General features: G+C 44.8%; 1 protein-coding gene across 1 annotated transcript; it reads left to right on the top strand.

The window, feature by feature from the left end:
* The first annotated feature begins 12,509 nt into the window (after positions 1 to 12,509).
* On the top strand, positions 12,510 to 13,342 carry LOC113051570 (meiosis-specific nuclear structural protein 1-like). Its single transcript, XM_026215454.1, has 3 exons — positions 12,510 to 12,783; positions 12,907 to 13,034; positions 13,163 to 13,342. The coding sequence occupies exons 1-3, from the start codon at positions 12,532 to 12,534 to the stop codon at positions 13,185 to 13,187; spliced, it is 405 nt and encodes a 134-aa protein (XP_026071239.1). The 5' UTR covers positions 12,510 to 12,531; the 3' UTR covers positions 13,188 to 13,342.
* The last annotated feature ends 356 nt before the right edge of the window (positions 13,343 to 13,698 follow it).

Here is a 13,698-nt window from a genome sequence, read left to right as displayed (position 1 = left end):
ATTCTGGTGATTACTTCCTTCCCGCACTGCTGTCAGTTCCCTTCAGTCGTTCCCACACCTCCTTGTTTTTAATCTTTCCCTCAAATCTACAGAAACAAACATCATTTTACAGACAATTTGGATAAGTCACGAATTGCAATAGTTATATAACTATAATCACAATGCTAAATTATATATATATATATATATATATATAATTATAAATATATATTGAATCGTATTAGTATTGAATACGATAGTATTGAATTGGCAGATTAGCGTATCATCCCATCATAGTTACTACAGTCAAAACAATGAAACTCTCTTCAAGAGCGCACAATAACTGATATTTAAAACTGTTAAAAGAAAAGGCTCAAAATATTGCACACATATAATACACAACAATATCTCTTCCTTTGGTGTTTTGAACATTTCTGTGAGTAATGCTACACGCTGTGACTCTGTGTTGCTTCAAGTGCATCATTCTGCGCACTGATATATATATATATACCTTCTCATTTAAAGAGTTTTCTTTATTTTCATGACTATGAAAATTGTAGATTCACACTGAATGCATCAAAACTATGAATTAACACATGTGGAATTATATACATAACAAAAAAGTGTGAAACAACTGAAAATATGTCATATTCTAGGTTCTTCAAAGTAGCCACCTTTTGCTTTGATTACTGCTTTGCACACTCTTGGCATTCTCTTGATGAGCTTCAAGAGGTAGTCAACTGAAATGGTCTTCCAACAGTCTTGAAGAAGTTCCCTGAGAGATGCTTAGCACTTGTTGGCCCTTTTTCCTTCTGTCTGCGGTCCAGCTCACCCCTAAACCATCTGGATTGGGTTCAGGTCCGGTGACTGTGGAGGCCAGGTCATCTGGAGCAGCACCCCATCACTCTCCTTCTTGCTCAAATAGACCTTGATGCCTTCAGTGTGACTCTACAATTTACATAGTCATGAAAATAAAGAAAACTCTTTGAATGAGAAGGTGTCCAAACTTTTGGTCTGTAAGGGAAACAGGTCAATTTAGCTCAAAGGGAATCATTTAAGATTTTAAAGGGAATTTGAACAGAATCACTGTTTCACGGCTGCTCACGGAGACGCGCCTGCGGTTCAGTGAACGAGCCGTTTAACATCAAATCTGCGCTGGATACTAATATCCAAACTATAGTGAAAACACTATCAATTAGCACAGTAACAAGATCGACAGTTTAAGACATTAACTTGTAAGCACAAAACACAAGATACTTCTCTTTTCAATATGAATAAGGCTTTATTAGATAAATCTAAGACATATAAACTAATCTAACACATAAACGCACGCACACACACATTCACACAAGTTGCAGGAAGGTCGAAAGTTAGGGAAAGATGAGTTTAAGAGAATGGAAATATGGAAACCCAAGTTAACAGCAATACGTTAAATTGCATAAACATGAACAACCATCAATCACGTAATTAGCGCTCGCATTGAGTTCCTCAATGAGGTTAAAATTATATTAGATACACCAGTAAAGGTCACAGTCTGGAGGTAAAGTTACTTGCATCTCCTGTGAAGAAGGAGCCTCGGTGAAAGGGCTATCCCGAGGTCGTTGATTGGCTGGAAGTTCAGTCTCTGAAGTGACGTCTTGGGAAGCCCGTGGTTGTTGGGCGTTGGCTGAAAGTGCAGAGTCGTGTTCGCTGGTTGAAGTTGAATGGACGTTACAAAACTTAACTCAGAACACGAAACTCTCAAACGGAAAAGAAAAGAAATAAAGTTTGACGAGACTAGGTTGTGTTCCTTCTCATAGTAGCAGCAGGCAGGCACGCTGGAACCGCGCTCAAAGAACAATGATGACTACCGCATGGCTAGATGCTACAAGCTAAAGCTAGGTAGCAAAGCTACAAGCTAAAAGCTAAGAGCAGGCATGACTGATAGCACGAGCAAGGCTGGAACTAAAAGCCGACATGGCTAATAGCAGCAGCTAGACTAGAACTAAAAGCAGACTAAAAGCAAGGCATAATCGTGTCCAAAGTTTTTAAACTTCCTTGTTGGCCACCCCTCAAATGTTGCCTTGACCAATCAGATATGGTCCTGGGGTCTGGGGTATCATAAATCATTGTTTATCTTACCAAGCATGTGGTTCTTGCCTCACAGGGTCTAATTTTGGACATGATTCCTATAACATGATTATGATATATTTTACAAATAAATGATTGTCAGGACAATATCAAGCAAGAAAATGCGATTATTTGAATACTAGACATGACTAGGTATCCTATAGTTATCAAAAGACATACACAATAAGTGATTATACATGATAGTCAAATGTGTGGGTTACACGTAAATGAATATGGAGTTAAGCAATAGAATGATTCATTCATAAGTCTTTTTTTTGAGTTCATTCTGGTCCATATATAATGTATAAAAAGGGTTTCTTTGCCATTCTCTGGCAAAGGACTTTTCTGTGAAGACAAAGGTTTAAAGCCCTTCCCCCTTAGGAATTTCAGTCTGGTTTCAGTGGCTGGGGGGGGGAAGTCAATGCAAGTATTTAACTTGATCTCCTGGGTTTACATGTGATGTCCAGCGTTGCATTCCAATCACGAACAATAAATTTGACAATCTCTTCTTCGAATTAAAATTGTCAATAATTGTTCTATTGGTGTTAATGTTGAAAGCTGTTGTGTGAACAAGTTGGTTGGTTGGTTATCTTGGTTGGTTCTTGTGGCACTAGAACTGATTTATGACTTCCTGAGGAATTCAGCTCATGTTTCAATGCACACAGCTCTGATAGACTCTTTGATTTGTCTGATTTGACTCATTTCTGCTACAGGTCTTTACTGTAAAATATATATTTTACAGTTTTATATATATATATATATATATACATACATACACACACACACACACACACACTTTTGCACATCCTGTCATACCAGTGACTGGGTGTTACTGCAATAGACTTTGCAGCATTAAGGTTAACGATTAATCAATTATTTGATCGTTAATTTAAACGACGATCGATCATGGAAATGATTGAAAATTGACATCCTTACACAGAAGTATAGAAAATTCTACATTGATTAAAATTTTTTTTTTGCAAAAAACGACACTGATATCGGATCAGAATTACTGTCTCTTCTCATAGTGACAGCCAATCACATTAGTTTTCTGGTATTGCATGCACTCGATTGGCTTGCGTCTGCGCTTGGGTTTTTGCATAAGATGTTCTGACTGGAGGACGACTGCATTGATGCTTGAAAAGTCTTCAACTTCTATTTAGAATTAATTTCTAGAATTAATTTCACCATCCTTGACGTCACTTCATTTAAAAGTAAACGAGAGGCGTTGACGCCCCGTGTGATGGGGCGTTATATGTCTGGATACCGCTGCACAAATCTTTCAACCACGAGAAATGTAGTTCCAGCACGGCCTTACATCCATGACAGCAGAATGGTCAGGATGACCTGAAACACATAACCAACTGAAATCAATTTAAAAGTATTTAGGCTTGCCTGAGTGATGCTGAAACAACCAGGTTTAGTTTTTCACCCAGGAGAAACTGCTTCCTGTGGAACAGTCTCCATGAAGAATGATCTATTGATCCTGGATCCTTGCTGCCATCCACGCAGAGATTATTTGGAGGATATGTGGTTGTGTCTAAAGGGTAATGAATCAATGTTACAAGAATACTGATAGCAGCACTATTGATCCTGTACCTTATGTAAATGTTTTCAGTACCGAACAAGTCAGGAACCAAATTAGTACTTGAAACCCATCTCTACTTGTAATAGTTGTCTTGTTGCTGCTGCCCAGACTGTCTCTTCCCCTGATGATAAATATATGTGTTAATTTTAAAGCAATAAATAATACATTTAAATTACTAGGTGTTAACAAATATATTTCCTTATAAGGAACTCACTGAATCATGGACTCAACTGGTGGTTGTCAGGCCCTAAGAAAGTGAACAATTTGTTTACTTTTTGTGAAACTAAAGTATCAGATCAATTTGAGAATTAAACTAGCATTAAAAAGCATGCATGTGAAAAACACCATCAACACCAATAATGAACAGATGACAGAATTTACAAGCCTGCCACTTGAGGGAGAAAAGGGGAAATTATTAATCCCACATAACGTTACACTGAACATGATTTCGGCAGCCTCGGTCTAATTAACGTTAAACTTTATATTTAACGTTCTATCGGTTTATATTCAAGTTCACAGCATGGCTAGCATGAGCATCATCAAGCTCGAGCAGCAGGTAAGTTATTCAAACAAACTAATTAACGTTACTACGGTTAAAAAATTTATTATTAGAAAGTTAACACTGTATAGTTTATAGTGATAAATTTCAAATAATTTAAAACAGGTAAGGTTCCCTATCATAGGTCACTTCGATGCTGCGGTGACGTCACCACGTATGGGAACACCTCTGGTGTGACGAATGTCTGAAGCCCTATACCATCCCGCCAATCCTATTGGCCAAATGGCGCATAGCACCACCCTGCGCATGCGCGCGCATGATATACCTGGGTGCAGCGCGCCATTTCGCTCAGATTTCATTCCTTCAGGAATAGCGAATCATCTGTGCCCTATCGTCTCGCGTTCTCCAGCGATCTCTTCGAGCAGTGTTAACTCCTCTTCGCGGACGCGATGAGCTTTCGAAAATGTAAGGAGCCATGTACCAGGTACATCACGGCGGGGGACACTCATGACAGGTGCGTAGTATGTCTTGGTTTACATCACGCACAGGCGGCGCTTAGCGGCCTTTCTTCCTGTCCCCATTGTGATGGCCTGCGGCTCAGAGTACTGCGCTCCAGGGTGGAAGTTTTCTCTAATGTCGCCCTCGAGTCTAACCCCCGTCAGGTCACCTCTGCGACTGCCGAGGCACCGCACGAGGCGAGGGCCTGGGGTGACACGTGCGACATGGATTTTGTGGACAGCGCAGCGCTGGAATATTCTCCACATCGCTCGCTCTCCCCTACCCTGCTGCAGAATAAAACTTATACTGAGCCCGTCGTCTTCTCTAATGAGGATTTACTTCCCACACCGGAGGCATGCACCGCCATCTCCTTCGGTTGTGGACGCTATGACGACGATGTTTTATCCACCGCGGCCTCGGGGTCTGAGGACTTCGCGACCGACACTAGCCCTCTTCCTCCTAGCGGACAGGAGAGGCGTGTTTCCCCCTCCTACAGTGAGCTGTTGGATGTGGTTTCTCGTGCGGTGGGTAAATTGGGGCTAGACTGGGAGGTTGACAAGGCCGAGGCCCAACCTTCTTCCAAGCTGGACGACCGTTTTTTAACCAGTCGGACACCTACACAGCCCCGGAGGCCTTTGCCTTTTTTCCCGGACCTCCACCAGGAGGTTTCGAGGTCCTGGAAACAGCCATTTTCGGCGCGGATTACTAACGCCGCGGCCGCGGATTTCGCCACCGTTTCTGATATGGCGAACCATGGCTATACTATGATGCCCCCGGTGGAAGAGACTCTCGCCGAACACCTTGCGCCTAGTTCGGCCGCGGCTTGGAAGTCTCGCCCCCTTCTTCCTTCGAAGGCGTGTCGAGTCACGTCTAGTTTGGTGGGTAAATCCTACATGGCGGCTGGTCAGGCGGCTGCGTCGCTCCACTCTATGGCGGTCCTTCAGGCCTACCAGGCGGAGTTATTGAAGGAATTGGATGAAGGTGAGGGCATCACACCGGAGGCAGTTAAAGAACTGCGTAGAGCTACGGATTTGGCGCTACGCGCTACCAAACATACCGCTCGTGCAGTGGGCCGTACTATGGCCGGTTTGATTTCGGTTGAGCGCCACCTCTGGCTTAATCTCACCGATATTAAGGAGAAGGATAAATCTTTCCTTATGGATGCCCCTGTCTCCAGGGATGGATTGTTCGGTGAGGCTGTCACGTCAGTAGTGGAGAAGTTCAGGGCAGCGAAACAGCAATCAGCCGCTTTCCGCCAGCTGATTCCCCGCAGACCCAGGGAGGTCGAACGCCGGCAAGCGCCCGCGCGTTCTCGCTCAACCTCCTCTCACCGCCAGCGAGCAGCCTCTCGAGAGGAACCTACACCCATGGCGCCTCCTCGTAAGGACTGGGGCCCTAGGGTTTTTCCTCCGGCGCACCAGCGTCAACGTAAGCGTTTGAACCTGACCTCGACGGCTAAAGCCTCTCGTTCTCGGGTGCCGAATAGCAGCTCCTGATCTTTTTGCTGCTTGCCAGGGACTGTGCCCTCCGCTAGAGAGCGCTGTCGGACCGCTTTCGCGCATCCCACACTCTCATTGCAGTCCCCATGCTCAAACATTGATTGTCTCGCCGCTAACAGCGCCTCGAGCAACATTGGATCGAGCTGTAATGACAGACGCTCCCTCAGACACTCTGCGCAATCCTGCTTTCGGAGTTCGAGGGACGACTCAAGGACCCTACACAAACGGCCCGTTTATGACGTCTCACACAGCCGCCGCTTTTCCGCTAGCGGCAGAGCCCGATGTTCCATCTGTTGGCCTAATTCCTGCCGTGGACACGTTTCAGGATTATACTCAACGGAACGCAACGACTCCGGCGCATACGCTTCCCCGGTGCACGAACACCACGGGTTTTTCGTGTCCGGTCGTTTTAACGCGTATGACGGCGTTGCTGGGAGCGGAAGCTTTGAAACCGTTAATATTGTTTCGGGCCGCGTGGGAACGCTTGCCCGGCATTCCTCAATGGGTGTTACGCACGGTTTGTCACGGATACACCATTCAGTTTCGGAAAGGCCCGCCTCCTTTCCGCGGAATTCTTCCCACTACGGTGAAGTCTACGGAAATGGCGGTGCTGCGACAAGAAATGTCAGCTCTGCTGAGCAAAGGGGCTATAGAAGAAGTACACCCCTCTCAGATGGAGACAGGTTTTTACAGCCGTTATTTCGTGGTACCGAAAAAAGACGGCGGGTTACGACCCATTCTGGATTTACGCCGTCTGAATCTTGCACTCAGACCGAGCAAATTCAAGATGTTGACGGTGAAAAATATTCTGTCTCAGATCCGACCAAGCGATTGGTTTATTACGATCGATCTGAAGGATGCGTATTTCCATATTCAGATCGTCAAGAGACACAGGAAGTTCCTCAGATTCGCTTTAGAGGGCAAAGCGTATCAGTACCGCGTTCTTCCCTTTGGCTTGGCTTTAGCGCCCCGTACGTTCTCAAAGTGCATGGACGCAGCTCTGGCCCCGTTGCGGCTCCAGGGCGTTCGTGTGTTGAACTATTTGGACGATTGGCTGGTGCTAGCGCAATCGCGGACTCAAGCACACTCTCACCGAGATCTTGTGCTGAATCATTTAAACAGCCTGGGCTTACGAACAAATTTCAAGAAGAGTGTTTTAACTCCCTCTCAACGGATAACTTTTCTTGGAATAGATCTGGACTCTCGCGCGATGACAGCGAAGCTTTCTCTCCCGCGCGCTCAGTCGATTGCGTCATGCGTGCGGCACTTCAAAGCGGGTCGCACGGTGACGGTGAGATTGTGCCTCAGGCTCTTGGGTCTAATGGCAGCAGCATCCCCCGTGATTCGTCTGGGATTGCTTCAAATGCGCCCTTTTCAGTGGTGGACGAAAAGGCGGAATATTTCACCCCGTTGTCTCCCGCATCGCACGATTTCGGTGACACGGCGGTGTGTGATGTCGCTGAAAATTTGGATGTCAACCGAATTTCTCCTGTCAGGAGTTCGATTGGGAATTTATGCTTTCCGAGAGACTGTCACGACGGACGCGTCTTTGACTGGTTGGGGAGCTGTGTGTCGAAGGCGACCAGCCCACGGAGTGTGGACAGCGGCTCAGCGCGGCTGGCATATAAACAGACTGGAATTACTGGCAGTTTTTCTGGCTCTCCAGTATTTCTCGGATCTGCTGATCGGCCGTCATGTGCTACTCAGATCAGACAACACAGCGGTTGTGTCTTATCTGAACCATCAAGGAGGATTGCGCTCTCGCCCCCTGTGCAGGCTGGCGAGGCGTGTTCTTCTGTGGTCTCGGGACAAGTTTCTCTCGATCCGGGCCATTCATGTCCCCGGACGATTGAATTTCGGAGCGGATCTGCTATCCAGACAGGCTCTGGAACAGGGAGAATGGCGATTACACCCCCAGACGGTGGATCTTTTATGGCGGATATTCGGCAAAGCGAAAGTGGATTTATTCGCATCGAGCATGACTACGCATTGCCCGCTATGGTTCTCCCTACGCTCCCCATCGCCCCTGGGCGTGGATGCGTTAGCTCACAGCTGGCCCAAGACCAGTCTGTATGCTTTTCCTCCGATTCGTTTGATCCCAGCGGTATTATGCAGATTACGCCGGGACAGAGTGGAACAGCTGCTGCTGGTGGCTCCGCGATGGCACACGCAGCCGTGGTTTGCGGATCTGATCAGTCTGCTAGCGGGCTCTCCGTGGGAGATTCCCATCAGACAGGATTTATTATCACAAGCACAGGGGCTGATTTGGCACCCGAGGCCAGATCTGTGGAAACTGTGGGCGTGGCCACTGAGCGGAGTGCGTTAGTATGTCCCGGTCTTTCTGCTGAAACTACTGAGACTATATTGAGTTCTAGAGCAGCTTCTACGAGACGCTTATATGCTTTCAAGTGGAGACTGTTTACAGCCTGGTGTGGTAATCATAATGTGGATCCAGTTTACTGCCCAGTGGCTTCAGTGCTGGAGTTCCTCCAGGAGCGTTTCTCGGATGGCGTTACACCAGCCACTTTAAAGGTTTACGTGGCAGCCATTTCAGCTTACCACGAATGCATAGGCGGTGCCTCTGTGGGGCGTCATCCATTAGTTTCTCGTTTCATACAGGGTGCGCGACGGCTGAGGCCTTTCCGCCCTGTGCGAGTTCCTTCATGGGATTTATCCATTGTGTTGTTAGGTTTATCAGGGCATCCGTTTGAGCCCTTGGAGACCGTATCGGATAAAATCCTGACATTGAAGACACTTCTTCTCATGGCTTTATCCTCCCTCAAGAGAGTTGGGGATTTACAGGCTCTTTCTGTTTCACCCTCATGCATGGAATTTGCACCAGGCTCTGTGAAGGTGCTGCTGCGGCCCAGGCCTAACTATGTTCCTAAGGTCGCATCTAACCCTTTTCGCTTTCAGCAAGTGGTTCTGGAAGCTTTTTCGCCTGCCGAGGCCGGGTCAGGAGATCTAAGACTTTGCCCTGTGAGAGCTTTAAAGACTTATGTGGATCGCACAGCTCCTTGGCGTGGTTCTGACCAGCTGTTTGTCTGCTTTGGACATAAAAGTAAGGGCCATGCAGTTACAAAACAGCGCATGTCCCATTGGCTGGTGGAGGCGATTTCTTTGGCCTATGAGGCGCGCGGACTCGCTTCACCCTTAGGGGTTAAGGCTCATTCCACTCGAGCTGTAGCTTCTTCTCAAGCTTTTCTCAGTGGCTCTTCTATGGATGATATCTGTGCTGCGGCAGGATGGTCCTCACCGAGCACTTTTATCAAATCCTACAGTCTGGATGTGAGGATGGCCCCTGGCTCCCGGGTTCTCTCCGCTTGAGCAGTTGCTTCCTCGGATCTCAGTTATCAGGTACGTCAGGCGTTTTGGTATATCGTTCCCATACGTGGTGACGTCACCGCAGCATCGAAGTGACCTATGATAGGGAACATCTCGGTTACGTATGTAACCTTGGTTCCCTGAATAGGGAACGAGATGCTGCGGTTCTGGCCGTTCCGTACCTTGATAACTCTTCATCTTCAGTCATGAAATCTGAGCGAAATGGCGCGCTGCACCCAGGTATATCATGCGCGCGCATGCGCAGGGTGGTGCTATGCGCCATTTGGCCAATAGGATTGGCGGGATGGTATAGGGCTTCAGACATTCGTCACACCAGAGGTGTTCCCATACGTGGTGACGTCACCGCAGCATCTCGTTCCCTATTCAGGGAACCAAGGTTACATACGTAACCGAGATGTTATATTCGATTTTAACAGTTACCGTTACCTTAGACCACCTCTGAGACTGCTTTTGAGCTAATTAACCAAACGGAGCATTTATTTATTAAATTGAAAGAGAAAACCTACAAAAATACAAAACACTACTCCTCTTTGATGGTATTTAACGTTATATCAAGTTAAAATCTATGAATAAAAGTAGATTTATAGGACTTACCTTTCCTCCGTGTCCGTCCGCTGGAAGTTGACCGTTACAAAATGACGGGCACGCGCACGTCGCGCACTTCACTCAGAAAGTGACGTGCGCTGCTAGTTTAAGGTTTAAATGTTAATTTGTTCCGTACTCTCTTTCATTAACAAACATTATCACCATTTGCTAAGTAAATTGTTTATTTTATTGTTCTTAAACTGATGGCATATATATATATATATATATATATATATATATATATATATATATATATATATATATATATAATTATTTTAACATGCTTGATTAATTTTTTTGTATATTTCCCAAAGAAAATGCTGTTCAAATGGTATCTTAATAATAATAATACATCTAGTGCAATAATATTTAAAGTTATCTGAAGACCAGCTGACCACGTCGCTACAACGTCCCCAATGGGACTAACTAGCGACGTCTTTTGAGTACGTGCCCACGACGTTTCTGGGAAGTTAGCCAAGATTTTAAAAAATGGAACTTTACCACGACGTCCTCACAACGTTGCCATAAAGTAATGTCGCGCTGACCAAATGACGACTAACTGGCGACGTCCTCACAACGTTCTGTGTTTGCTGGGTATCATCACAACCTGATATGTGCGTGCGTCTGAGCTATGAGCAAGCGAACTATTGATTCGTTCTTCCGACCTGCGGCTAGTGTACCAGTGCCAGAGTCTACAGTGTCACCGTCAGATGATGATTCAGAGTCAGAGGTTGGTGTGGCGAAAAAAGTCCGCACCAGGGCCGGCCCGCGGTATAGGCAAATGCTGAGGGCGCCACTCATCCATAGGGGTGCCAGAATGAGTGAACGAGTGATTTTTTTTTATAATAGGCTACTATTTAAAAACCATTAATTCGAAATACTTCCAAATAAAGCAAAAAAAAAAAAAAGTCCGGCTCTTCAATCTTCCCCCGCCCATCGAGTGCTTGAAGTGCGTCAGAAACAGAGCGCGCGCACGATCAGTTGTTGGTAATTTGTTGTGTAGCGTGCCCGACGCCGCATCCAATGTAGACAGCACTGCTTTTGTTAACACACAGCTCGTAGAAACGGGCCTGGCAGCTCGCGCCAGTTTAGACACTGTGAAAGTTTCCTGATTGTGACAGAAGGCCGAATTTACATGACACATTATAAATGAGCATAGTCTGCGATAGATACAGTGCCAAAAATAAGAGAAGAGGATAAAGACAGAGGTAAAGAGATGTAGTGAAAGAACAATTTATTGCATAGGAGTAAGATACTATAATTTCATGGCAGTTATTTTTACCTTAAACTTAATGTTAGCAGTTGTTCTGAGTTCTGAGTCCCCAGACTGTGATTTTGTACAATCATGTCAGTTTTAAGACGCATTTTTTATTATCACTTTTTATTAATGTTTTACTCTACAGTTGTGCAGTTTTGGGGGGATACAGTATAGGCCAAAAGTTACTATTTTTAATGTTTTTGAAAGAAGTTTCTTCTGCTCATCAAGCCTGCATTTATTTGTTCAAAAATACAGAAAAAAAATGTAATATTGTGATATATTATTACAATTTAAAATAATTTGTTTTCAATTTATTATACTTTAAATTATCATTTATTTCTGTGATGCAAAGCTGAATTTTCAGCATCATTACTCCATTCTTCAGTGTCACATGTGACATCCAGTCTATCACATGATCCTTTAGAAATCATTCTAATATGATGATTTATTATGAGTGTTGGAAACAGTTCTGCTGTAATGTGTGTGTGTGTGTGTGTGTGTGTGTGTGTGTGTGTGTGTGTGTGTGTGTGTGTATGTGTATATATATATGCCAAAGCATGAACACAATGACAGGGTGAAATGGGCTTTGATGCATGGGGCCCCAGGTAAAATCTTGCCTAGGGCAGCAAATTGGTCAGGGCCGGCCCTGGTCCACGCTCACCATTTTCGAGAAGACTGGCTGTAAGAATTCAGATGGCTGAGGTACTACATGCATTAGAACTACCTTTCACCAAATACAAAAGCCAGCTCGACCTTCAAAGGAAGAATGGCTTAAAACTTAATGAAACATACAATAACGATACAGCATGCACACAAACTTTTTTACTAAGCACATTTTTTATTCTGAGTGTATGGAATTTTGTTTACTATTTGTACTGTCATGACAGCGATGGTGCTGTCAGTTTACCTTGTTGTTGCATCTTCAAAAGTGCAGAATAAAATGTGACACTGAATTTGAAACAGCACATTGTAATTTCTGCATCTATTATTAAAGTATTTATTAGTAATACAGTGGAAATTAGTAGATTTGGTTAGCATGTTGATTTACGGTGTGCGCCCCTAAATTTTCTGGTTTTGCCCCTAAAATTTTCAGTTGGGGGCCACTGTGCTCCTAGTGAAAAAAGTTAGTCTGGAGCCCTGTCTCTTTACGTCATGTCGCTCTCAGGAAGAGATGGAGAAGAGGATCCGGCAGCGGCTAGAGCTGCAGCAGACGCGTCAGGAGATGATGGCCTTCAAGCAGTTGCGCATACAAGCTGAGAAAGAGGAAGAGGAGGCCTTCAGACAGATGATGATGACCAAGTTTGCAGAGGATGATCACATTGACCAAATGAATGCCCAAAAGCGTCGTATGAAACAGCTGGAACACAAACGGGCTGTGGAGAAGCTGCTGGAAGAAAGGAGACAGCAGTATCTGGCTGAACAAGTAAGACTTAAAGCCACAAATCAAGCAAATGCAACTTAGACATTATTTCCTTCTGATTCAGACTATACAATTACCACTGATAGTACAGACAACATTGAATTAATCAATCTAAATATTCAACAGGAGAGGGAGGAAGAGGAGCGAGCTATGGAGAAGGAGAGAGAGGCTAAACAACGTAAGATCATTGAAGAGGAGAGACAGAGGCTGCTAAAGCAACATGCAACGAAACTGCTGGGATACCTATACCGAAGGTGAGAACACCACACTCGTTTGTAAGTTATCTCACATAATCAGTCATTACTAAGATTTACTATTTTTATTACTATTTACTATTTTATTATTACTATTTTTTTGTTGTTGTTTTTTTCTTATTTTCTAGGGTATTTTCAAAGAAGATGACCTAGAGCACTTTGATGAGGATTTCAGAAACAATTTCAAAGAAAGACAGGCTGATATTTTCTCAGATGAAGGTTGGGGAGATAAGTCGCAGTTGGGTAATTCATGTAATAACCACAATGTGGCGCTCTTTTTAAATCCAATCTGTATACCAATGCTGGTATTGTCAGGGATCTGCAAGAAATGGGACCCAAATGCAGAATGAGCAGACAAGGGTATTTTATTAACAAGACGAAGACTGGAACAGCTGGGGAATTTGCAGTGAAACAGTTCAAACAGATGGGCTGGGCAGACAACAATACAGGCAGGAGGGATGACCACTGAGACAGTCCAAGATGACCACAGGCCCAAGCACAGAGTAGGCAGCTCCAGAGGAAGGGCCAGGTAGACACAGGAAACTCGTAGCTTCAAGTGAAACTGCAACGTCACCAGACTAGTCGCCAGGTAGAGACTCACAAGACCAGAGACTTGACACGTGAGAGAGGTGAGCTGCTTCCAGGCAGTGGGGTACAGTGGTCA

The sequence above is a fragment of the Carassius auratus genome, chromosome 32 (assembly GCF_003368295.1).
Source record: "Carassius auratus strain Wakin chromosome 32, ASM336829v1, whole genome shotgun sequence".
NCBI classification, from domain to species: domain Eukaryota; kingdom Metazoa; phylum Chordata; class Actinopteri; order Cypriniformes; family Cyprinidae; genus Carassius; species Carassius auratus.
Note: the sequence above shows the minus strand (reverse complement) of the source record. Positions and strands in the feature narration are given on the sequence as shown.